The 25,842-nt window shown below is 48.8% G+C and overlaps 1 protein-coding gene across 1 annotated transcript in view; it reads right to left on the reverse strand.

The window, feature by feature from the left end:
• The window catches only part of PLXNA2 (plexin A2), a 142,420-nt gene that overhangs the window by 33,479 nt on the left and 83,099 nt on the right, over nucleotides 1-25,842 (reverse strand). The window contains exons 9-16 of the mRNA XM_005143191.4: nucleotides 20,102-20,302; nucleotides 18,194-18,290; nucleotides 17,429-17,622; nucleotides 12,238-12,389; nucleotides 8,712-8,829; nucleotides 5,725-5,861; nucleotides 2,208-2,375; nucleotides 915-1,008 (exon numbers count right to left, since the gene is read on the reverse strand). Of these exons, the coding sequence (XP_005143248.2) occupies nucleotides 915-1,008; nucleotides 2,208-2,375; nucleotides 5,725-5,861; nucleotides 8,712-8,829; nucleotides 12,238-12,389; nucleotides 17,429-17,622; nucleotides 18,194-18,290; nucleotides 20,102-20,302 (1,161 nt within the window). The remainder of the gene's footprint in view (nucleotides 1-914; nucleotides 1,009-2,207; nucleotides 2,376-5,724; nucleotides 5,862-8,711; nucleotides 8,830-12,237; nucleotides 12,390-17,428; nucleotides 17,623-18,193; nucleotides 18,291-20,101; nucleotides 20,303-25,842) is intronic.

Consider the following 25,842-nt stretch of genomic DNA (forward strand, 5'->3'; position numbering starts at 1 on the left):
GGCATTCATTTCAGTTTCTTACCCTTGGACTGAAACAATACAGACTGGGGAAGGAGGTGGCATTCCAGATCAATCCCAAATTCTGCTATACTGACTCCTTGCTTTGGGAATATTAGAGTAATAAAAGGGAGGAAGGAAAAGAGCCTTAAAAATAACACCCAGCATCACCGAAATACCCAGAGCCCCATGTCCAGCATCCTTCACATGGTGAGGTGGATACAGGGAAGCAGCATCTGGCCTTACTGCAGTGACAGAGCTGCGAAAGCAGCCTGAAAGCTTCTTGTTCAGAAGTGGTTCCTTTTCCCTTCTCCTTCCTGGGCTGGTACAGGTTGGCTGGGCCCAGAGCTGTGGCAGTAGGAGGTTTATTTATAGAGAGGCAGCTAGGGAGAGACTAGTTAAACATAGCAGCCTCAGAGCTGGCAGGTCTCAGCGCCTACTCTGGGCTTTTACAGAAAGAGCAGGACTAAAATGGGAAGTGTGGAGCAGCTGGGAATGATGGAGGCAGCTACACTTGGGCTTCCCATCATAATGTGCCTGTAGACCTGAGCTAGGGACTGGAAATCAACGGTGCTGGGGAGAGGAAAGGTTTCAGGGCCTTGGACAAAAGGGGGAATTTCAGAGTGAAACTTTATGTGACCCAAGACAGAATTTGATGTGATTGAGATGACCCAGAATGGAGGATTCCATTTCTAGCTTTGAAAACTCCTTGGCAGTTACTGTGCTGCTGAAGAAGTAATTTGTGTGTGTAAGAATTCCTCTTTCCAGCATTCCCAGTTTGGGTAAATCTAGGGAAACAACCCCAGAGCAGCTTTTGCCATGGCAAGCCTCACCAGCAACCAGTGCATGTGTGCACCCAGGTGGGGGGACCTGTGCAAGGGATGCTCCCAGGCACCATGCTGACAGCAGCTACTTACATTGACAAACTCCTTCCCATTGTACTTCACGCGGATCCTTGGCTCCTGGATCACATCCAGGTTGGAACCAGTAACAGTCAGAGGCGTGTGTCCGCTGTGGAGAACCAGGAGACAACTGATTAATGCTGTGGAGAGATGCTCTGCTTGACAATAAGGATGCTTGTTGATCTCAGATGTTTTCTGCAGACACTTCAGGCACCAGGAGACAGCAGGGATTAATTCCCACTCCCTGAGTCACTGGGGAGGGGTGTCCAAAGTCAGCAAGATTTTAGACTTGCAGCTTTCTCCCACCTAACAGCATTGCAAGGCAGCAGGATGAGAAATGGGACCAAAGAAATCAACTGAGCTGAGACTAAATATGTAAGACAATAAATTAATCACAGTGGTTAATGATTTACATAGTGATGTTTTTAAGGAACACAATGAACAGTATGTGCAGTGGAGGAGCTGACAGACACTTGTATCTGGATTGCAGATGCAGCAAGTTGTCACACAGAGGAGGGATGAAGAGCACCCGATGCCATGTGGGCCAGGTAGAACACAACCCCCTAGGCTAGAGAACCCCAGTTCTCCTACAGCCAGTGCCTCTGTGTAAAGTCTTTCACTTCTGGCTTCCTGAACCAGCCCACAAAACCCATCTCACCCCAGACCAGACGTTATCTTGAACTGGGGCTCAAAGCAAACATCTCAGAGCCTGCTGTGAGCTGCTCCCTTCATTCAGGGGCAATTTTAAAAGACAATTGGAATTTGAGATGAATTGCTGTGTTTCAGCCTGTGTGAGCACAACCATTAAAGTAACCCCAGGGGATGAGGCTGGCATAGGGGTTTTAGCAAGGCTGATGCCACAGTAAAGTGACAGCACCGGTCACTCTGTACCAAGCAGTGAATCTGGGATAAACACTATGTTTTGAGTAGTATCAGCTTTTTCCTTTCTTGGTGCTTGCTGGTTTTGTTTTATTGCAGGACTATGAGAAGGAGCCTTTAACGAGCAATTGTGCACTTCCTCAGCAGATGGAAGTGATCTAGGCTTTATTCCTGCTCCCAGAATCTCAGGGCAGACTGCTGCTGCTGTAATTGCCTTGGTAATCACAGCTACTTGATAGTAACTCTGGACCTGATTTTTGGTAACTGCAGTTGCTGCAGACACACAGCCCTGACAGATCCAGGATACTGGATGGGATGTGCATTTCCAAACTGACCCTCTTTTGACCTCACAGATCACAGGTTGAGAGACCAGGCATGCTGGTTTCCCCTCCTGCTTGTCTAGGAAATTATGTCAGAGCCTTTTGTTACCTGGCAATGCTCCACTCAGGTTCAATGTGCTGCACCTTTGGATCATCAATGTACTCAAACAGCAAAGTCCTCTCCAGCTGAGCCCGGTCCACACTGACAGAGACATGAACAGCCCCCAGGCCATGGGCTGATGGAGCTGACACGCAGACAATCTCGTTCATGGATCGCCTGTGCGAGAGAGAAGCCAGGAAAGCTTTAATGGGCAGTCACAGCATAAAGGCAGAAACCCCTTGGTCCTAGTGCTGACCTGCAGCTCGCTAAAAGGCTGAGCCATCAGCCAGCCCTACACTCTGATACCTGAAAGGGGCTGAGCTCCTGAGATGGGCAGCAGAAATGCTGTGGCATGGAAAGGGACTCTGTCTGCCCATCAAAAGAGAAGCACAGGCTCCCTGAAATGACTCTTTGTGCCAAACTGCAGCCTCCCGCATCCCTCTGTGAACCCGCTGCCTTCTGCTGGGCGTGTGAAAACAGATGGCTGCTTTTGAAATGGGATGCATAAACTCACTCAAAAGCCAAATTCTTCCCCTCCCACCCCACTGCACACACGGGCTCTTGTGAGCAGCATAATGGAGTGAACGAAGCCCCCTGGGAAGGGCAATGCCACTGTCACCGCTGCCTTCTGCCTTTGTGTCCCCATCGGAGCAGGGGTGACCTCGGCCTTGGTGCTGGCTGGACACAACAGACCATCTGCTTCCAGTGAAGCCCCAGAGAAGGTCGAGGCAGCAGGGAAGAGAGGGGCTGTCAAAGCACAAAGGCACTGGTGGGTGGATGGATGGGGAAGGGGAATGAGATCCAAGCAGTGATGCTCCTGCTGCTGGGATAGAGCTGCAAGCACCTGCACAGCTATGTGGTGAGCCTGGACACTGCTCATATAAAACTGCTGGACCAACATCCCTTGAAGGCCAGTGTCCTGTAGGGCCACCTGCAGGTTGTCCTGCCTGCCCAAACCTGCCCCAGCTTGCCAAAAAGGCCATGCTGCTTCTGTGGCCCATTTAGTTTTTGCTTCCCAGAGGAGAGAGGGCAGGCAGGTCTGCAGCACAGCACTCAAAACCTGGCATCACTGAATGTCCACTCTTCCCGAGCCTCACCCTCAGAGGCTGCACAGCTCATGAAGCATGAATATTGGAGGCCCAAGTGCATCTGTGTCCCTGCTCTCCTTCCAGCAAGGCTCTGGTGTCTGTACCTGGATGAGGAGATGCTCTGTGGGCCCCTTAGACACTCCTTAAGGAGCACAAGCACATCACTTGGCACTGGGCATTCCAAGGAATATCCAGCAGCGCTCCCAGTGCACACCTTTGCACACCCATCCACAACAACCCAGGGAACAGAAACAACTTCCTAAAACATCTCAAACAGATTGGACTGCACTATTTCTGTTGATGCAGTTGTCTACCCCTTCCTGCTCTCCTCCTCCTCCTCCCCCTGGTCTCACTCTCCACCTAGGTTTCATTTAACCACAACAGCATCCTTGTTTGAGGAGCGCATTTCTCCACCCTCCTTGATGCTTCTCTATGTGTTTCTGTGGATGCTGAAGAGCTGCCTGCTCTGCTGCCTGCCTGCTGCCTGCTTTCTGCCCAGCCCTGCCAGACTCCACCATGCCTGCTTAGCTCTGGCACAAGATCCAGAGTGACGCTTCACTGCTGGCAGGGCTGCTCTCAGCTCCCTGTGATCAGTTAATTAGCTTTCCACGCTATTAGCATGTCGTCATGGTGAATCTACCCACTCCTCTGAGCAGAGAGGGGAGAATGGGGGAAGCTGTAATTAGAGTGAATCTCATTAGAAGCTGCTTCATCTAATCAGGCTCCCCCACACCCTCGAGTCCAGTTGAAGTTCATTGCCTCCAAACAGTCCAAGCAAAACAAAGTGCACAGCATGACCCCACGTGAAGGATGGTGCCATTCATACACTGCCCTGGCTTTGTTTAAGTTTCTGCTTGCCTGCTGTAATTAGACCATACAGAGTATTCACAATTCTTCCAGGTTTTGCAGGTCACTATCTGCAGGTTGCCTGAATATAATCATATATTTAAGGGATTATATCACATGGCTGATGCTGCTTGCAGGCCAGCTTCCAAGCCTGCTTCTGTCAGTGGGAACACTGTTACCAGTGTGCATCTGAGGCAGCAAACTGGCACCTTTGCTTTGGATGAGGGAAGAAGCTTTGGTGCATTGGATACAGTGAATTGATCTGCACTTGAAGACCTTGGCATGTCCTGAAGCACCATTCCAGGATGGAGGCAGAATAAGCACTAATACCCAGACATGCTCCCACATCCCTGGCAGTGTTCAAGGCTGTACTGGATGGGGTCTTGAGCAACCTCATCTAGTGGGAGCATCCCTGCCAGTGGCAGAGGGTTGGAACTGGATGATCTTAATGTCCTTTCCAACCAAAACCATTCTGTGATTCTATGATCTCAGCATCCGCAGCTCCCATAGTGAACCTCTCAGTCTTCCAGATAAGAAATTCACCTTCAGGGGTCTTCTCTTTCCTAGAAACGTCTCTGTTTCTCCTGGGAAGCCCAATCTGACAGTCCCTTTGCACATCACACCACTTTGCTTAAGGCTCCCCATGCTCCGAAACGCACCCTGTCACCTTTGGGTCGGTACAGGGCATAGATGTGTATGCACACAGATGTACGCTGCATAGATGTGTATGCACACAGATGTACGCTGCATAGATGTGTGATGCACACAGATGTGCACTGCATAGATGTGTGATGCACACAGATGTGCGCTGTGTGTATCTTTTTTAACTAAGCCCCAATAAAACCCATTAAACCCTGCAAATGTCAACTCTGTGTTTACACTGCTGGCTAAAAAGCAAATTTGCCATAGAAATCCCTGAGGAGATGGATGGCTGAGCAAGTTTCTCAGCAAGGTGTGTGCACATCCTTGTTTTGCTCTGTCACACAGAGGCCCACCCCTTGTTCTGACCATTTCTGGGAGGCTGAGGGATGTGCAGCAGCAGCTGCAATAAGATTAATGCAAGTTGTTGAATTGTGAAAAGAGAAACCAGTTGTTTCTTATAAATGCTGCTTGTTCTTCAGATTAACCAGGCTCAGGGCAGGTCCTGATGAGCACTATAAACATTTTACAATCGCAGTGATGTTTGCTGAAGATGTTTGGACCAGTTAATGTTGTAACAGCAGGAAAATGAAATAATGGACAGCACTGATACTCATGCAGTCCCTCCCTTGCCAAGCAAGGCTCAGCCGCAGGATAGCAGAAGATAGGTAATAAAAGAGGAAATGGGAGCCTTCAGGGGTTCCCAGATAAGTTTTTTTGCCATGGCTGCGTGTTCAGCTACAGGAGATACACTGTGCTCTAGCCCTGGTAACCAGGATGCTGTGCCCCATTCCTGGCAGCATTCAGGGCTGGGCTGGATGGGGTTTGGAGCAAGCTGCTCTAGTGGAAGGTGTCCCTGCCCTTGGCAGTGGGTTGGTAGTGGATGAGCTTTAGTGTCCCTTCCAACTCAAACCAGATAACACAGAATTCCATGACACGGCTCGACCCCTTACCCATAGAATTCGCAGGTCTGGTTCCCCAGGAGCACTGATACGCGGCTGCCGGCTCCCAGGTAGTGCCCAGAGATGGTCACCATTGTCCCTCCTGACTCTGGACCACGACTTGGATTCAGGAAACTCACTGCTGGAGTCTGGAGAAACCAAAGGACAAACTCAGTGTTCTGAAGAGAGATGCTGTGAGCCCAGGGACCACGCCAGACAAAGAAACATCCTCTCTGGAGCATCTTTATGCTCTGGCTCAGTGCATGTATCCTTTTTAGAATGGAAAAGCAAAAGAGAAGATGTGTCCTGGACACGTGACAAATCTCCTGCTACATTTTTGAACACAGCTCTGAAAGATAAAATGTGGTTCAACAAACTGAGTGTATATTTAGCCTTGGCAAAATTAGGTGTTTACCTTCAACTCAGTCTTTACACAAAGGTAAGCTGTTTGCACAGCAGTTTCAGAAGCTGTATACATCCCAAGCCTGGCAGACTGCCATGCTGGCAATCTGAACCTAAATACTTCAAGTTTGCCAATGTGGTAAAGCATCTAAAAACCCCCACCAGGGTCATGGGCAACACAGCAGGACTTTAACAAAAGGCAGCTCCAGCTTAACATGAACCCCCCGTGGTGGTATTGTAGGGGCAGAGCCTGTTTCCCATTGCTGATGGACAGATATCCTTAGCTAGCAAACAAATCCCACTCGCCATTTCCCTGGTGATGTTATTGCAGCAATGTCTTCATCCTACCTTGCACCGGGTGAGCTTTTATCCCCCTTAATAGAGTTTGCAGAAAGCAGGTACCTTTCTATTTGTTTTCAATCAGTGGATATTACCACCTTGTTTTCCTAATGCTTCCGCATTCCCCTCCTTATGACTCTCATCTGCAAAGCCTGGCAGCCTCCCAGCTCTGCTCCCCTGGCACCACCTGCTTGGCAGCTCCCAGAGTTTGTCCTGTTTTCCTTACTGTTTTCACAATGCAACATGTGTTTTCTGGGTGCCACAGCATTTGCCAAAGCAGCTCAGGCCTGTTTGACCCTGACTCCTCAATAGACCAGGGAATAAGACATGCAATTCACCCTGTTGTGGGCTATTATTGGGTAATGGTGCAGGAGGGAAAGGTTCATCCTTCAGCTGCTCATTGGCAGCTCCCAGTTCTTATTCTAGCTGGGGTCAAAGTGGACTCAATGATCCTTGTGGGTCCCCTTCCAGCTGAGGATATTTGATGGTTACTCCAGCTAATGGCAATAGCAGACTATAGGAATGGGGATAGCAGTGGTTACACTGGGCAGGCTGGGGACCATTTCATACAACCAAGAGCAGCTATTCCAAAATGCAAACACCACATTCAAAGGATGTTCCGTGTATGATTCCCCATCAAAAACCTCCTTCAGCTTCCAGCCCAACCCTGGCAACTGTGCCCTAAAGTGAGTTAGGAGCAAGCTGCAATGCTGTGACACTGCAGACAGAGAGCCCACCACAGCCCCGCTCCTCCTTCAGCCCCATCCCAAGGCTGGGGTGCAGCTGGCATCAGATGAGGGCCTGAGAGCTTAACAAAGATTTTCCATCTTCAGCTCTTGATTTGGTGATAATTATGACAGATTTACAGACCCAGACAGCTCCAAGGTTCCACCTCCCCAGATAAACCGGGTGTAATTCAGGTGACAGCATTGCTCCTGCATGGTGTCAGGCTCCAGATGAGCTCATGAAGGTATAAACCCTGACGAGGTCAGAACAGAGCTCTGCTTTAAGGTACCAATCAATTTTACTACTGACTTTAACGGCATAAAGCAGCTGTAATGGAATCTGTGGCAGCACTAAAGAGAAAAATAGAGGCCAACTAACAAAAGGCAGTGTTGTGCTGGAAGTTTTAGGTGCCTGAGAAAAAGAAACGATCTAATCAAGGTAAGTGCTGGAAATCAGAAGCAATAATGCAAAGGATGATGATACTCAGCATATGTTACTGGGTTCCTGCAAGATACTACTCTAAGATTCATCTCCACAATTACCTTCCACTGGCTCCTGGTTATTATTTAACACAAAGCAAGAGAGATTCCTCCTTGTGTCACATGGGAACCTGCCTTTTGATAATGGGGGAACTGGGGACTGTACTGGCACTGCCCTGTGATGAGCTTCTTCAGAGCTTCTGGCATACTCAAGCAAAATGTGGTGGTATTTTGCACCCCTGCTATGCTGTGGAATAACTGAAACCCCAGGGGAGGGTGTGGGATACAACACTAATAGGGGGTGGCAGGGGTTAGCCTGATTTCTCTCTCAATTAGTTTACAAACTGTGGACAATTGGGAAGTGCTGGCGTTTCCCTGCATACGGATTCCACTGAGCACAAAATCAATGTGGCAGGATGAAGAGCCCTGGTTAGGCAAAACTGGAGATATGCGAAAGCTCAACTGTACCTTTTACGTTTATGAATCAAAAGGCTGCTCATTAAACAAGGGAAATAAATGACCCACTCAACCAATGGAAGCCACCAAGCCAAGAAGCAGGGAGAAAGCTTACATTGAACCAGCATCCTTGGAGGGGGGGAAACCAAAAAGCCCATAATAGTTGGATGCAGAATTAAATTACCCTTCCATCCAAAAGGGTAGAATTAAATCTACAGACACAGGAACTAACTCAGATATAGTTTGTTTTCAGAGTTAAGTCTGGAAAACCAGTCTGGAATTCTATGATCTGCGTAAGGCTCCTGCTGGGAGTACACCAGTGCACTTGCAAAGAGTGAGCCTGGAAATTCAGGGAAGTATGTCACTACTTTGGTGGTGCAAAGCTGAGACCAAAGCAAATGGGAACCCTGGGTTGAGGTTCCCATCTAAATCCTGTGTGTTCTGTAGACAGCTGTAGGCTGGGCTACCAAAAACTGCAATGCCACAGGGGAGGTGGCAATGGGACTGCCTTCTGGTGTAGAACCCTATCCATGTGATGCAGCTGTTCCCATGGAACACACGTGCTGCCCTCACCCCCCACCCTCATAGGGCACTCACCACAAACATGTACTGCTGCGTGGACTTGGCTGTGAACTCCGGTTTGCACTCTCCGATGCACAGGAGCACTGGGCCGGAGCTGATCCCTGGAAGAGCCTGCCCCATTTCACAGACGATCCTGGAAGCAGAAAGGCCACAGGGATGCTTTGGCAGGAGGTGCCAACAGTGCCCATGCAGGGCTGGCTTTCTTTTTCCTTCCCTTTCTTCCCCCTCTTCCTTAACTTTGGTATCTACCTCTTTGGAGGAAGTTAATTACTGAGTCTATTTTTACCCCATGTTATAATTTAAAGGGGAAGAAAAAAATCAAAATTAGACATAATTATTACAAGCTGTAAACTCCAGAGCAAAGCAGAGCTCTAATGGCAATGTATTAGCCAGCAGCAAAGTGAGTGCGAAGTCCTCAGAGTAACAGATGAGTTCATTAAGGGAACAGCTCACGCTGCAGTCTCCCAGTTAATCAAAAGAGGAGAAACCTGCTTGGGAATGATAGAAACAGCCATGGAGAGCAGCATTTGCAGGGGAGACACTGATCCCTTCCTCCCGTGGCCCAGCTCAGCCCTGTGGGCACTTACGGACAGGGAGAGCTGCTGGGTTAACCCCAGCAGGCCAGGCTGGAAGATGAGGGAACAACTCATGGCCCTGTGGCTATGGTACATAACCCAGGGGATGTGTAACATTGACTGGAGATGAGACTAAGTGAATGCCTGTCGTGTTGGCAGGTTTGAGAGAGGTTTGCAAAGGGATGTCAGCTGGTGGGGCTCTCTAGTTGTACCTGAAGGGGATGGATGCTGTTCCTGCAGGAACAGTGGGAAGACAAATCCAAGAGAATCCCATTGGGCATTGGAAATCTGAGGAGTAACCTGCCTTGGGGCAGTGGAATGCAGGGATGAGACACTTGGTGTCTGGCCTGACAGTGGGGTCAGAGGATGAGCTAGAGCATCATTTCCCACTTTAGCCTGAAGGCACCTCTGCAGAGCAGCAGGGAAACTGCTCACTCCTCTGCCAATGATGTGCCAACACATAAAAGGCTCCAATTTGTGGAGGCAGCATGTCAGCTGCCTTCAGCAGCACTGAATTAACTACAAATAACATAAAATAGACTAAAGGAAGAAAAATAACCTGCGGATGAGCATGCACAGGTGATGCCAGGAGGCCTAATGAAATACACACATGTAGTTGAGCTCTAATGTGAACATCCTTATTGCTGCATATCAAAATGAGATGCCTAGAGAGATGCTGCCTTTGGAGAACACAACTGAAGTGTCTCAGCCACATGCCTTCATCTGCCACGTGCTCCTCTCTCTGCCTTTGAGCCAGACATTGCCCATGAACCTCTCTGCTATTTCATTGCCTCTCCTCCTGCAGACTGGCAGGGTTGCTGTGCTGCCAGGCAGTGGGCTAGGATGGAGGGCTGGCATTTGAGAGCAATCATCTCTGTTCCTGCCAGCCCATAGGCAAAGGAAGATGAAGTGATTCCTGGCACCCCATGGGCAGGAGAGGAGAGTGGAGGCTTTCTCCCACAAGAAGCAAGGATACACCAAGTGCTATATATGGGGAGAAAACACTGAATACTATATACGTGTTGAATATATAATATTCAACTGAAAGAGGGGAGATGTAGATTAGATCTTAGGAAGTTCTTCACTGAGGGTGCTGAGGCGCTGGCACAGGGTGCCCAGAGAAGCTGTGGCTGCCCCATCCCTGGCAGTGCTCAAGGCCAGGTTGGACACAGGGGCTTGGAGCAGCTGCTCCAGTGGAAGGGGTCCCTGCCCATGGCAGGGGTTGGAACTGGAGGAGCTTTAAGGTCCTTCCAACCTAAACTAGTCTATGATTCTATGATTTGCCAGTAAAGCAGCTGCTGTACATCACCAGCCATCATAATGGGGCATGGGGTGGGGCATGAGCGACCTGATACACCTGATCCCAATTCCTGATAAAAGCCAAATTCCCAGCAGGTGCCTTGTTACAAAATGATGCATTCGGCAGAGCTGTAGGGTGCTGATTGCTGGGCTAAGTGGCCCTTTCACCAACATTAACCTAATTGCTGGCTGATAGATTGCGTGGCTGGAGCATATGGCGAGTCATTACAGTCTTGGAATTCAGTCTGCCCACAGAACCCTTAAGAGGGTCCTTTTATCTGTTTTCATCTTTAAAAGACAGCTCTCCTGCTAATGCTTGCTGTTATCTGCCCAGGGTAAATGTTTTAATGATGTTAACAAACTTCGAAAGCTCAAGAGCCATAATTAGAGTCATGATTATAAAATCAGGGTTTCATACCATCAAAGGAGGATAATTTCATAATCTTCTATCCTTTATTTGAAAAATAAAACAAAACACTGCTCAGCAGAACAGCCCAAACCACTAGCAGTGACAGCACTGCTGGTGCAGTGGTTGGAGCTGCTCCTGCAATAACATCAGTGATGCTCTGCATGCCCATAGTGCCCTTCATAGTAGAGCTGATGGAGCAAGTCCAGAGGAGGCCATGGAGATGTTCAGAGGGCCTGGAGGGACAGGGCAAGGGGAATGGCTTCAACCCGCCCAAGAGAGGGGAGACTGAGCTGAGCTCTTAGGCAGAAGCTGTTCCCTGTGAGGGTGCTGAGGCGCTGGCACAGGGTGCCCAGAGAAGCTGTGGCTGCCCCATCCCTGGCAGTGCTCAAGGCCAGGTTGGACACAGGGGCTTGGAGCAGCTGCTCCAGTGGAAGGGGTCCCTGCCCGTGGCAGGGGTTGAAACCAGGTGAGCTCTGAGGTCCCTTCTAACCCAAACCATTCTATAAGACATCATGGATTGCTCCTCTCCTACTTTGCCCAGATGACCCTCAACACATTCTTGAGCACTTTGGCTACACCTGAGCAACCCCCTGGCAACAGCCCCAGGAGCACGTGCCACTTTGGGAGGTTCGCTCGCCCATCCTCTCTTACAATGCCTGGTCTCTAAGGTTTGGTTGACGTTTTCCTTAGTGAAATAAATGAACTGGCTCCAGTGGAGGCCCATTTGGATTAAGCAGTTGTCACCACCTCACCCGCCTAACAAATGGCTGCGTGCAGGCAGCAGCATCGCCTGCATTTCAAATACAATGGGGAGCAGAAGGGGCAGAGAGCTCAGCATCAACAGCAAGGTGCTCATCAGAAAAGTTGCTTAGCAAAGCAGGAATGCTGGTGTGGAAGGAAACAAAACACTTAATGAAAGCTTAAACAGCTGCTGGACACCCCCAGAGAGCATCCAAGCACCTCATCCCCTTCAGGCTGTTCAGCCTGGGGAAGAGAAGCTGAGTGGGTATCTCAGAGCAGCTTCCACTATCTGAAGGGGCCTACATGGATGATGGAGAGGGACTCTTCATGTTGATTGTAGTGATAGGGCAAGGAGTGATGGATTCAAACTTAAACAGGGAAGATGTAGGTTAGATGTAAGGAAGAGAATCTTCCCTGCGAGGGTGGGTTTGCTGGGGGTCAGGGAAGAGGCTTTGTGTGGGCTGGGCAGCCCTGGGGACCCACAGGGCGGACAGTGGAGGTCTATGAAGCCACTCACTGTTCAGCGACGATGTAGTGCTCGGGCAGCGGCGTGCACTGCACCCCAGCCACCTGCACCCCACGGGCGATCTCCGAGAAGTCCAGGCCCAGGTTCACACCACGGATGGTCACCCTCGTCCCTCCTTCTGGGGGGCCCGACACCGTCAGGATCTACAGGGAAACAAAAGGCAGGGATACTGAGCTGGTGTCCACAGACATCTGCTCAGTGATGATGAGTGCTGCAGCCTCCACCTCCTCCTGCTGCCAAACCCAGGCCACTGCCACCTTCTCATGACTCCTCTGGATGTCTTTGAGAAGCCCAGTGATGCTGAAATCCATCTGTGCCATGCTCCAAACGAAGACATCATGGTCCCTGAGCTGGCTGAGAGGCATGGGCAATGCCATGCCCCCAGGAAGCCTTGCAGAAGGATGAGACTGACTTTTTTATATACCCAGAATATGGTATATTACCCTTGAGAAGTAGCCTGCTGCTTTGGAGATCTGTAACTCCTGCCTTGGCTGCTCCCTGAACGTTAATGTCACATTTTATTAGGAAGTTGGCACCTCAAATGACTTAGAAATGTTAAAGTGTGAGGTGTGTGCTTTAAAGCTGCCTGTTTATAGCCTGCCTCAGCCATCATCATCTCTGCTCCTATAGACTTTCATTAAGGACACTATCCTCTTCAATTAGGAGGATAAATTACAATAATGCATCGCCACAAAATTTGGACCCAAGACTGTCAAACAGTTGTCCTTAATCTGCCACTGGTCCATCGCTTCTCTTGGGTGAGTTACAAATATTCCCCATGCTACAGCTGTTATCCATAAACAAACATAATCCACAATAATGCCATTCAATTAATTTAATGGGGAAATCGTGTTCAGGCTTGTTTGTTCCGGCCCTGTCTCTGGCAAACGACTGGAGCTCTTCAAAACCTCTTCCTGAATGGGATTTGGCCACACATGCTGGGGTTCAGCCTGCTCCATACACCAAACATCAACTCCCCCCCTCCTTCCTCTGTGTAGACTCCAACTTCTACCTCCCTCTGCCCTCAACCACACGACTGAGGCTTCTGATTTATTCACCATACACTGTCGTGCTGCTGCTTTCTGTAACTCACACCACAACACAGGTTTTGTATCATTCAGCTCTGTGAAGCTCTATGTGCCCTTAAAAGACACTACAAAACCACATTGGATTGCATTACACCAAGTCCTGAAGGCCTGCACTGGTAATGGGAATTACCTGAGCTTGGCACTTCATGTACTTGACAGTTACAACTGTCCCTTGCAGCCCTACAGTAACTTAAAATGCATTTGCTGGAGCACTTACACTTGTGGTCTCATCACTGTTCAAAAGAAGTCCCAGTTTACCAGTTCCTGACCTCCCCACAGCCAGTGGAGCCTCCCCACACAAAGCAGAGCTGATGCTGTATTTTCAAGATGTCCTGACCTGGAAAATCCCCAATATGGGGCTCCCTCAACATGACCTAGATTTTAGTGGCTACTAATTGAACAGTTTTGAAGTAACTGTGCCACAAAGCAGCCCCAGGGTTAGAACAGATGCATTCGATTAATTACAGCTGGAGAGATTCAGTCAAAATCACAGAGAGAAGATAAGTCTTAAAGGTCCCATCACATCAAGCACTGGTGACCCCTGCAAGCAGCATCCCTGCATCACCTCCTCATGTGGTGGCCAAGGCACCTCCAGCAAACCCAGCCTGGCTGGCCTGGGAGCTGCAGGGCTGGCTGTGATCACATTCCATATTCCTAACCCAAGACAGGATTAGGAAGCCATATTCCCAAGTTTCAAGCACCAGACTTCAGCAGAGTGGCTTTCACTCAGAGCAATGGCGAGGGACATGAGAAGGTCGAAGAGCACTGAAGTTAAAACCAAGGCCATCACCAGGAATTATACACCTACTGTTCAGGGGTCTGCACCTCTGCTGGAAGAGGCAGGGACACTGGTTCTGCTGGTGTCTGAGCTGGTCACCTCTCCCCTGAGCATCAGCCTCACCTAGGATTAGACAAATAAGCCATCCACCACCCCTGGCAAAGCTCAGTCCTGCTGCTCAGGACCAGGGGTTCTGCAAGCGTGAAGAACTGTGTTATTCACAGAATGGATCCAAATACAGAGATGAAGTGGCTGGTGGTAGGAGCTTGGTAATCTCACGCTCTGCCCTTACACCATGTAAGGGATGCAGATGCATCACTGCATTGCTGGTGTTGCTGCTTCTTTCTTGAAACCAAGGTCAGGATCCTGAGAATCCCTGAGGTTGGAATCCAAGCTATCCCAGGGATCCAGGAGCCCTAACACAGTGCTAGCACACTTCCCTCCCCAGCCTGCAGAAGACACTGCTATAATGATACAGGATAAATATTCTCAGCATCATGGTTCAGCATTTCTGAAATAAAGCAGTATTCAGCCTCCAGGAGAAGTCTGTGCACAACACAGGGAGACCTAGGACTGGCTTTGAATTGGATGGGGTTTACCTTCCGGAGCTCAAGGCAAGCCACGAGCCTAAGACCATTCTGCACAATAACCCCTTAACATCTGTTAGAGTGCAGAGCAAGCACATGGCTTGCAGAATAAATGGCATAACCCCTGCCCCCTCCCAAAATGTCATCTACCTTCCTTCTCTTTGTCTTTTTTCATCCAGCTCTAAGCTAGCTGGATCCCAGCTGATGAGCCCAGCAGGGAACCAGCACACAAGCACTGTCATCCTGGCATGGTCCCTTCTTGTCTCTGCTTTAGCTGATAGCACATTCAGAACCTAATTGTTATCTCAGCAGAGCAACTCCATTATTCAGCCTGACACTGCCCCCCCTCCAGCTGTTTGTTGCACTGATGTTATATTAATGAGGCCTGCAAATAAATAAGTAGGAGATCAGAGTGCCTCTTGTTCACAAGGAAACGGGGGGTTATTTACTTGTTGCTCAGACCACAGACCATGTTAGAGGGACACTGTGGGTGATGGCTGGGCCTCTCACTCAGAAACAGGACTGAGCAGATCCTGCTGCTCATTTACTCATGCCTATTCAAACAGAATCTCTTCTTACTAGTCATGCATCCCCCAAAGGCACTGGACATGGCAAACTGGTACCCAAAAGACTCAGATGGCAGCAAAAAGGACCCAACTGCAGTAAAGGCTGTAAAGGTCTCATGGTCTCCAAGATAATACCAGGGGAAGAGGGCTGAGAGAAGTTACTCTGTGCTGCTGAAAGGGCTGGGTTTAGGAGTAAGAGTTTTCAGCCCTCTCAGTGCCCTTCCCATCAGTGGATCTCAAAGCACACAAAAAGGCCACTACTGCTCCTTTCCCCCCTTCTTTCTCTACAACAGTGAAAACTGAAAACTGGACTTTTCATGAAGAATAAGTAAAACCAAAGCTGTAAATTCATAAGGAGCAGGGAGGGAGATGGAGTTCAAGGGAAAACACCAAACACTGTGTTCAAATCACACAGCTCAGAATGCTGCCTGTCAGCAGAGGCCATGGGACGATATATCCCCCTGAAACCTGTGTTTTCTATTGCTGACCCTCTCTGGGGGTCAATAGCCAATCTGCCAAGGAAAGCACAGATTTCCTACTTGATTCCCACATCTCTGAATCCATTCAGAGCAATCTCCCAAGACTCAGAACATCCCCTGGCAAGGCACCCTGTGCTTCTTGCTTTGAAGGCTGACACACAGACCTGGTGATGGAGACAAGGAATCTGTAGCAGCAAAGCTCTGCTCTTTTCTCCTTGGACAGAGACCAAAAGTGTTGTTGTCGTCAAGCTGGATGGTGATAAAACACTTGGTGGCAGCGCCATGCCTGCAGCCAACCTGGCAGAGCTTCCATGCAAGTCACTGGGTGGCTGGGGCAGTGTGTTTTCCCTTCTCTGCTTAGCTGAAGAGGGGTGAATAAATGACTTGTAAGACTTTGTCATTGTAACTGTCTGAATGGGTTATGGTGAAGAAAATCTCAGGCAGAGGCCGTTTTGCTTTCATCATGTAGCACAACCTTGTGCAAGAAGAGCACTCAGATAAGAAACCTTTAGTTTCTGACTACTGGCAGGACATATCAAGGCAAGCCTTTAAGGCTCGTTTTACCTCTCTGTAAAGACAGCTATGACTTGCCAAACAAACCAACCCACCAAAGGAGGGATTCTCAACATTGCTTAATGCTTTCATGTCTCTGCATGGTCAGAGCCACCTCTGCTCCCCTTCAGCCTTGCAAACTCCACTCTGCAGTACACAAAATGCCACACAAGAGAAATACCTGCCCATTAAACATACAGTGTGGCTGGGGAGAAGGTCTAGGAAACAAATACCAAAAGCTTGCTAATGTCAATGAGGATGGATGGACCCCTCACAGCCACAGCCTCCTCCATCCCCAGCCCCAATACAGGCCCACCAGCCTCTGCATTTTCCTCCCCTTCCCCATTAAAAGGAGGATGATACCTTCCTCCCAGGGCATGTGAGAATGAGTCACTTTAGCTAAGATGGTGTAGAAACCAATCTGAGTTAGAAAGCAACTTCTGTTTGTACTGGGGTCGCTATTCAGCTGTGCTACCTCACCACAAGCACCAGCGCAACAGGTTACTTGGATCCAACACCTCCTGCACTTTTGGCCACACACTCAGAGCAAGGGAGGCATTTTAGGAGGAGTTAATTAAGTGAGAAACCAAAGTCTTCTTTCATCCCCACCTGAGTGTCACTCCTAATGGTAATGTTAACAGACCGAGTAGAGTTTTACTGGTAAAAATGCTCCTGGGAGACATTCTGCATCCCTCAGTGGTCTGAACAGGAACAGCAGAAGCATCAACTATAGACAATTAGCTCCCTAGTTTAATTAGCATTCTTGCAGCAGTCCATAGCGGTCACCCCAACGCTGGTAGCATCACTGGCAAGTGACAGCTGCCTGTGGGGCAGTGGGCTGAGCATCCCGGCCACGTGCCTGCATCCGCACATTAATTTCATGGGAAGCAGTGGAGTGTTTTATTCCTTGTTCTTCAGCACCGCATGGACAAAGGTGGATTTTCAGACAAGGAGGAGACAGACACTAAAATCCATTCTGTCTGGAGTGAGGAGAATCACGGAATGGTTTGGGTTGGAAGGGACCTTAAAGCTCATCCAGTTCCAACCCCCTGCAACAGGCAGGGACACCTTCCACTGGAGCAGCTTGCTCCAACCCAGCCTTGGACTGGAGAAGGACCAGAGATGCTCTTACCTCAGTGATGCGAGGGTTGGAGCACTTGACATTCCTGCTGGACCAGTCGAGCCAGGGCTGTGCAGAGGATGCGCTGCAGTGTGGCCGCAGGGTGCACTTGGCCTCACCGCTGCACCAGCCACACTCGAACTTGGGGTCAGCTTTGAGGCAGAGCCCGCAGCTCTCACGCTGGGCTGCACACTTGTAGAGGTGAACTGTGGGGAAGAGGGGATGGGCACTGAGTGCAAAGTCAAGAACGGAGAGAGTCACAGGGACTGCAGCTGCTCTTGCACTTAACAAGCAAAGGCACATGTTCAGTTTTCACAGAATCATGGAATGGTTTGGGTTGGAGAGGGTCTTAAAGACCATCTGGTTCCAACCTTCCATGGACACCTTCCACTAGAGCAGGTTGCTCCAAGTCCAGCCTGGCCTTGAGCACTGCCAGGGATGGGGCAGCCACAGCTTCTCTGGGTAACCTTTTCCATTGTCTCACCATGCTCCCATCAGGAAGAATGTTTTCTTAATATCTAAATCTAATATCCTTTGACTTAACAAGCTGCAGACTCGACTTGCACATGTGGCTCACACAGCCAAGGCTGTATCAGTGGCACTCAGTGAGCACCACTATCAGTGGAACAAAGTAAGTTTGCTCTTATCCACAGCAAGATCCACCAGGACCACAATGCCTCTGATGGCAGCTAATGCTGCTCTGCCCCAGCAGCCACACTCCAGCCCCATCACCACCCTCCCTCCCATGTCTTGAAAGCCAACTCAAGCAGACGTTACCTTTCAGATTCTCCGGGTTGTCAATAACAAAGTTCCCATTCCAAACCACAGCAAAGTCCACTGCTAAGTTGCTGATGTCCATCCCATCATAGAGATACTGAAGGAGAAGATTGAGAGTGAAATGGTTGGAGAATGCATCAGAGGCACTAAGAGGAAAAGAATTCTTTTTTAAAGAAACCATTATTCTCTGCCCAAAACCCGCTGATGTCTGAACCACACTTTTACACTGCATCTCCAGGGTTCTGCTTTGACTTCCTCCTCCTCACCAGGAAGAGATAATTAAATCAGATCTAGTCCTTGTGAGAGGTAATAGATTAATTATTCCATGCACAGTGGTTGCTCTTGTCACTCAGTCTCCAGCTTATCAATACAGCCCCTCCAGTTAATCAGAGTGGAAGGACTGCTGCCTTCAGGCTATCTTCTCCTACAGTCACCATGCACCCTAGTGTGACTGCCAGCTTCAAAATCACACTGCAAAGTTCTGCCTGATGAAATAGCTGAGAAAAACCAGATGGTGCAGAGAGGTCCTTTCCCAATCTCTGCTTCAGCCTAGTCTAGGATAGCACCGGACTGAATTATCCACCTTCTCATGGACATCCTGGGGCTGTGGCTTAGGGAATCTGGATGCTTTAGGTGAACTCACAGGAGATTCTGAAATCCCCATTCTCACAGTGAGCACCAATGAGGCCTTTTCCTGTTATTCTCTTTCAGCAAACCAAGAGCTGCTAAAGAGACTTCAAAAGGGGAGTGAACATCCCCACCTCTTTGGCATGAGGGAATGATGATTAAACCAAAGCAGATTGCTTTGACTGTCCCCTGCGCAGTAGTTGTACAGCCTTAACTTTTACATTCGGTTGTACTGATTCACCTGGCCTGAGTTTTAATGAGTTGGTGTGAAACTAGATCTTCTGCACAAGTGATAAGCTGTGAGTACAGAATGGCCCTTACATTACCTACCACTTCCTATTAGCCTAACAGGAGTAAAAGTGTTTCTCTGATGTTTATAAATCTCTCTGGATAGGAAAAGTACTCTATAGTATTAATACATGTATTATCCACCAAGCTGCAAGGCCCAGAGATGGCCACTGATACATAAATATCCAGTGAAACTGTTAAAAATTCAAAACTTCATTAACAATTTAAGACCATCTGCGCTGAATATTCAAGTGGACCTGTTCTGCTGCCTAAACTGAACTGAACGTGCCATCTTTGCCCATGGACATCATCGAATGCGTGGAAAGGAGGGGAAGGACCACACTCCTCTGCCTGTCCTCCAGCTGGAGTGTGCCACATGAGACCAAACATGGGCTGCATTTGCCATTCATGTTTTGGCATCCCTGAGTACCTGCCATGGTGACTTTGGGTGTTCTGGGTTAAAATGTGCCAGTTCCACTGGCTTGGTTAAGCCCCAAGCTATGGAGGAGAGCCACCCTCCCCTCCTGCTTCCCCAGCAGCATCATTCAGGTGATTGCCCTCTCTCTGCTGCACTGTGCTCTCTCTCCCAGCCGTTTTCCTTTCCCCCTCCTTCCCCACACCATGCTGCTTTTCAGCGTTACTGCATTCATGCAGCTACCATGCCTTGGAATTCAACAGCTCCCCAGTACGGGGTCTGTCATTTGCCTTATCTCCCCCCTGTGAATTAGCCTCCCTTAACACCTTTGGTTGCATTCCCTCCTCCTCCTCTTTGCTGACCCCCCTCAGTCAGACATGGAACTGCTGGATAAAGGATGTGCTCCCAGCTGGTGCTATAATGAAACACCTCACATGGCCACGGCAGGTTCCCTCCAGGAAATCAGGATTAGTTTAACCCCAGGATTAGTTTAACTCCAGGTTTTCCACTCTCCCCGTGGCTGAGCCCATCCCCTTCGCATCTGACACCCATTTCTGGGCACTCTGCTGGTCCCTCACCGAGCTGTTCTGGCACTGGACACTGGAGCTGTTGAAGCGCAGGGCAGGCACGCGGTGGATCACGCCTTGGATGCTGAGGACACACTCGTACCCACGCTGGCCAGACTGGGGCTGGGGCAGGTTTCTTGCCTTCAGCGTGATGGGTTTCACCTCTCCTACTGGGATCAGGATCTCCTCTGTGGGGAAGAGCTGGGGACAGTCCTGGTGGGACAATGAAAGAGAAGGAGAGGTTAGAGCAGTAATGGTGATCTGCAGTTCCGGCCAGGTCTTGGTCCCTGCTCTGATGGGCAGGACTGATGTCCCAGCACATCCTCAGTGCACAGCACCAGCCACTTCTCAGTCCACTGATGCAGCTGCAGGTTAAGTGCAGAAATCATAGAATCCCAGCCTGGTTTGATTTGAAAGGACCTTAAAGCTCCTCCAGCTCCAACCCCTGCCACGGGCAGGGACCCCTTCCACTGGAGCAGCTGCTCCAAGCCCCTGTGTCCAACCTGGCCTTGAGCACTGCCAGGGATGGGGCAGCCACAGCTTCTCTGGGCACCCTGTGCCAGCGCCTCAGCACCCTCACAGGGGAGAACTTTCTTACATCCAACCTACATCTCCACTGTTTCAGTTTGAACCCATCACCCCTTGTTCTAACACTACACTCCCTGATGAAGAGTCCCCCCTCACAGCCTCCCTGTGTTGAGGCTGACACTGATTTTCTCACCACAGAAGGAAGGCTGCTATTCAGGGAATCAATGGAAGTCACTCTCCCTGCTCTGAGCTTACTGTGGGTTTTATCTGCAGAGACACAAGCTCTCACTCTGCCCTCCTGCAGCAGTGACTGTGTGTTATCAGCTGCTCCAGCTCTGCCTGAGCCCTGCTGCTCCAGGAGGGCAGTGGGGTGCTGTCAGGCCCTGGGCTGCTTTCTAATCCCATTTCATCCCTCCACCCTCCGGCTATGTGCAGCATGGGATGTGCTTCCCTCTCGCTACCAGGTACTGTTCTCCTCTGCGTTATCTGAGTAAGATGCCTCCAAGTGTGCCATTAATTTCTGAGGTGATGTTAATTTCTGCTCTATCTGCTCTCATCCCCTGCCATGTTCCGACACCTCTGAAACATCCCACCAGCTCCCTGCGATGCTCCTGCCTGCAGCTCACAGCTGGAACTGCATGAGCTTTAAGGTCTAAACCAGTTTAACCCTAACCAGTCTGTGATTCTAAGCCTTAAGCCTCCAACTCCTGGGACACAGGCATCCCCAGTTGTATACATTAGCAAGAGCAAACCCAGACTGCTGGCCTGCACAGCCCCATGGGCAGGAGGAAGGTGATGTCCCAGCCAAGCTCAATGACTCAAACCAGCAGACGCCAGCTCCTGCTGCAGATCAAAGTCTTTCTGCACCTCCAGGATGCAATCAGGAGCTGCTCCAAGAATGCATTTTCCCAAGTCAAATGCAAAGTGAGAAGTGTGTTACAGCCAGAGCCCCACAGCTCACTGCCAGGCCAGAGCAAAGGCATTTCAGGAGACAACCAGAGAAAGGGAGGGATGCTGAATTTCAGGAGCAGGCAGAGGCTGGAGGAGGAGAAGGGAGGCAGTGAGGCTGAGATGAAACAGTACAAAGGGATTTCATTTCACTTCATTCACTTCACTTAAAGAATGGGACTTCATTGATGATCATTCTATGAACAAGCTGAAGCTCAGGAGTTCAGAGCTCAGTGCAGTGAAGGAATGTGCCAGGATAGCTCCCCAGGTCCTGAAAACAGCCTGGGTTCTGGGGACACAAAATACCATGAAACTAGAAGCAGTCTTTAAGTGTTCCATTGAAAACCATGTGAAAATATGTCAAACATCTGTGTGATTGCAATAGAGGAGCAAAGAAAAGAGCAAAATGATGCTGCCTCCAAAACTATGTATTCTGAAGACTAAGCACAGCAATTAAAACATTAAGTACACAGAAGTGATTTGCTTCACTTCTGCCACTGTCTGTCCAAAATCATGCAACTGTAAATGAATAACTAGTTTTAATATTGCAGGAGGTTTTCCTATGCAAGATGCTGTCTGCAAAATAAAAGGACACTTCCTGCAACCATCATTCCACAGATGAGCAGATCTCCAGGTCTCCACGAGCATGAACTAGGTCATAAAACCACAACTGGTTTGCATTGGAAGGGACCTTAAAACTCATCCAGTTCCAACCTCCTGCCATGGGCAGGGACACCTTCCACTAGAGCAGCTTGTTCCAAGCCCCATCCAGCCTGGCCTTGAACACTGCCAGGAATGGGGCAGCCACAGCTGGGATGAAGAGCAAAGCAAGAGCTGTCAGTGCCTGATAACTGTACAACATTCCCCCCATGAGATCTCCATATCCTCAACATTATCTCTTCAAAACACACCAGGAGATACAGGTTTTTCTCAATTTACATACCCAGAACTGCAGCACACAGAGAATAAAGGCTCTGACCATTAGAAGTATTTACATACTGTTTAGCTCTAATTTGCTTTGATCTAACAGAACTAGGTACCTAAGTACCTGTAAGCATCTGACACTGAAGGATTAATCCCAAACTGAGGTATAAAAACAGACTGACATCTCCCTTCCCTCTCCCAAATCCCACACTGGCATCCCAAGGCCTTTGCCACCCTGCCAAGGGATTCAAGTCAATCACCCAGATGGCAACACAAAGCGAGCCATCACCATCCTCCCCAGGCTCCCACCAGGACTGCCTATCCAGGGAGAAAATCCCCCCTTCCCACTAATGACTGTGACACACGCCAAGCCATGTTCCCTTTCCAGCTCCCAGCCAGGCCGATGGGATGTTGATTCACTACTGGCTCAGGCAAGTACTAAATGAGAACCAGATGCTACCCTGGTTTGGAGAAGGCAGTAGCTGGAACCGCTGCCTCATAAACCCTTTTAGTGGCACTTTGCCTTCTATATTTGTGATTTTATTCCTAACAGGGACTTTCATGGATTAACAGCCAAGAGCAAGTTTAAATTCCAATGTCCAGAAAGCAGCTATGCTGGGAGGGGAAAAAAAAGCCCTTTTTTGCACTGGAGCAGGTTTGCAGGCTGGAAGGGAATGCCACTGTGCTGCTTAGCTAAGAGGTTCCTGCAGACCCTGGTTATCATGGATAACCCCAGCTCAGCCTTTGCACCGCTACCAGCAAACTCCTAGGATTCACTGAGGCTTCCATCCATCCCGAGCTGGCTTTGCATGTACATTCTAGGATGCACCACACACCTGTATCTCCTTCTGCTTGAGATCTGGCTGCATTTAAAGTTTTACATGTAACCTCAAAGTCATATCCAGGACCAACAGGAGACAGATTGGTCCCCATCTCTGTGCAAAGCCCATCTTTGGGAGAAAAGGCATGAAGACAACCTGGAGCCCCAGAACCTTTTATCACATCATGATTGGAAACAAAAAACCTTCGGTCTCACCACTAGTGGGAGAGCCTCAGTGCACAGTCCTGAAAATAATGAGTATGTTATGGACCATTATCCTTCCTGGCCACTGCCATTCGTGAGCCGACTGCTAAAGAAATCCTTCTTTCTTTACATGGGAGAGGACTTACATTAGAAATCTGCTCTCTAGAGCTGAAAATGCTGGTAGCAAAAATTGCTCTGCTACCATCAGAGGTGAGTAGGATACAACAGATACTTTTCCCTTTGGTTTTCAGTGGGAGAAAAGATCTTACACTGGGATTCTGGTGAAGAAGAGCCATACACGGAGTGTGTAGTACTGGGAAGCACCAGGGAGGCAACTCCCATTTGTAGAGCTTGATTCTGCACCTTCCCTGCACGGGGAAGAGCTGAGCATCCAGAAAATACAGCAAAAGAGGGATACTGCAGCCAGAATATGCCATTTGTTCCCTAATCAGTTTACTTTGGTTTTTAATTCATGAGAAGCAAAGCCTGCAGTGAGTTAGAAAGGCCATTACTGCCTCCTCTTGCTAAACAAACACATCCTGAATCCTCTCATTATCCTGCTTGACTTCTGTGCACCAGAATAAACACCAATCTGCTGGAGAAAGACAAGAGTCTGACGCAGGAGTGGCACAGACTGCCTGTGAAGTATCACTGCACACCATTTACAAAGGCATTTTATGCTTCTTCAACACTTTTTAGCCTCAAAGATTCCAAGGTCTATAAATATCTTAAAGCCCCCCTCAATACACATGGCTCTGGAGTAGGACACAGCACCCATAGTTAGTATTTGTGTTTAAAACAGAGCAGTTTTAGTAGGTCAAATATTGTTCTTATTTGAATAAAAAAATGCCTAGAAATGGGATTTAGCCCAAATGGAAGAAAATATACTGTTTTCATACGTTTCATCTTCAAAAACCCAGCTCTCCACATATGTTAACTTGCTACACATACTTGAAAGTTATAAACATAAATGAATCTGGCACATGAATGTAAACCTCTGGCTCCCAGTTGTGTTCCCAATGATGTAAATTACCAACCCTGTCACACTCAGGGAAACACATTATTCTTCATTTATGCTACTGGAAAGGAGAGGAGACCTTGCTCCTTAGAAACCAGATGTGAAAAGAGAGGCAACTCCTACCCAGTGCCTTTCTGTCCTGAGCTCTGTGCTATACACATGTGTTGTAACCCATTAATGGATGAAGTAGTGTGATATTTTTGTTACCATTGGTACTATATGGTACTTTGCCAGACAATCACATCCCTCCAGAAGTTAGACGTGACCCAGCAAAGTCAACTGCTGACTCTGGTGGACTTGGATGTGGCTCCATGTTATCTCCTAAATAGCACTGTTCCCATTTAGATATTCAGCAATGTGGATTAGGAAAACAGATATAAGGAAGGTTTGATTTTGGTTTGTTTCCTTCAAGGCACATCAAGCAGCTCTTGACATCTAAGGGCACAGCCAGAGGCAAAGATGTTGCTGTAAAAGGACTGAGAATTTAAAGGAGTCTGAACTCAGTGGACATGAAAGAGGAACAGGATCCCACATTCGGGGTAACTAACAGGATGTATATGGTTCTGGCCCCCCACTAGGACAGGCTGTAAGGATGTCTGTGTTCCTCTTTTATACATTTTAAGAGACATTTTATAGCCTCACACACATTAACCCAGCCACCTCAGACACATTAAAACATCACTAGCACAGGCCTGATCCAAAGCTTTGTGAAGTGAAACAGTCAGTGCTACACACCCACAGACCTCTTCTTAAAGAAACTGCTTTTGTGGGTGCAAGCCAGCCCCAGACCTTCACCTTCCCATTGCTCTTTGGATAGCTATGTCCAAGCAGGCGCCTCAGTGGAGAAATGAAGCCTCAGACTAAGGGAAGGCTGAGAAAATAGAGTTGCTTATCTAATTATTAACTGACCACCTGAAAACAGAGGCCTCAGAAGAGCTGGGTTTACCCCATGTCAGACACTTCCCACCAGCTGGAGGATGTTAAGAACCAGCTCTGCCCTGAAGACATCTCTGCTTTAAAGGCTCTGAAGGTTCTGTATTTATCTGCATGGGACTCCAAATCACATCTATGATTCTATGCTTCACCTCAGTCAGTACAACCAGAAGATGGCAAGGAACAAGTGGTACAGCGCATGAAGAAGGGCTTTCTTTCCCTTACCACCTTGTAAAGCAGCTGAGGCTTTGAGCAATTTTCCCTCCTCAAGATAGGAGCTTCAAAGGGAGTTTGTTACACATAGAATCCCACTGGGACACAAATTCTGATGGGCCAGGACTAAGAGGGAATATTCAAGATATTCTCTGTTAAATTAAA

This window comes from Melopsittacus undulatus, chromosome 16 (genome assembly GCF_012275295.1).
Source record: "Melopsittacus undulatus isolate bMelUnd1 chromosome 16, bMelUnd1.mat.Z, whole genome shotgun sequence".
Lineage (NCBI taxonomy): Eukaryota > Metazoa > Chordata > Aves > Psittaciformes > Psittaculidae > Melopsittacus > Melopsittacus undulatus.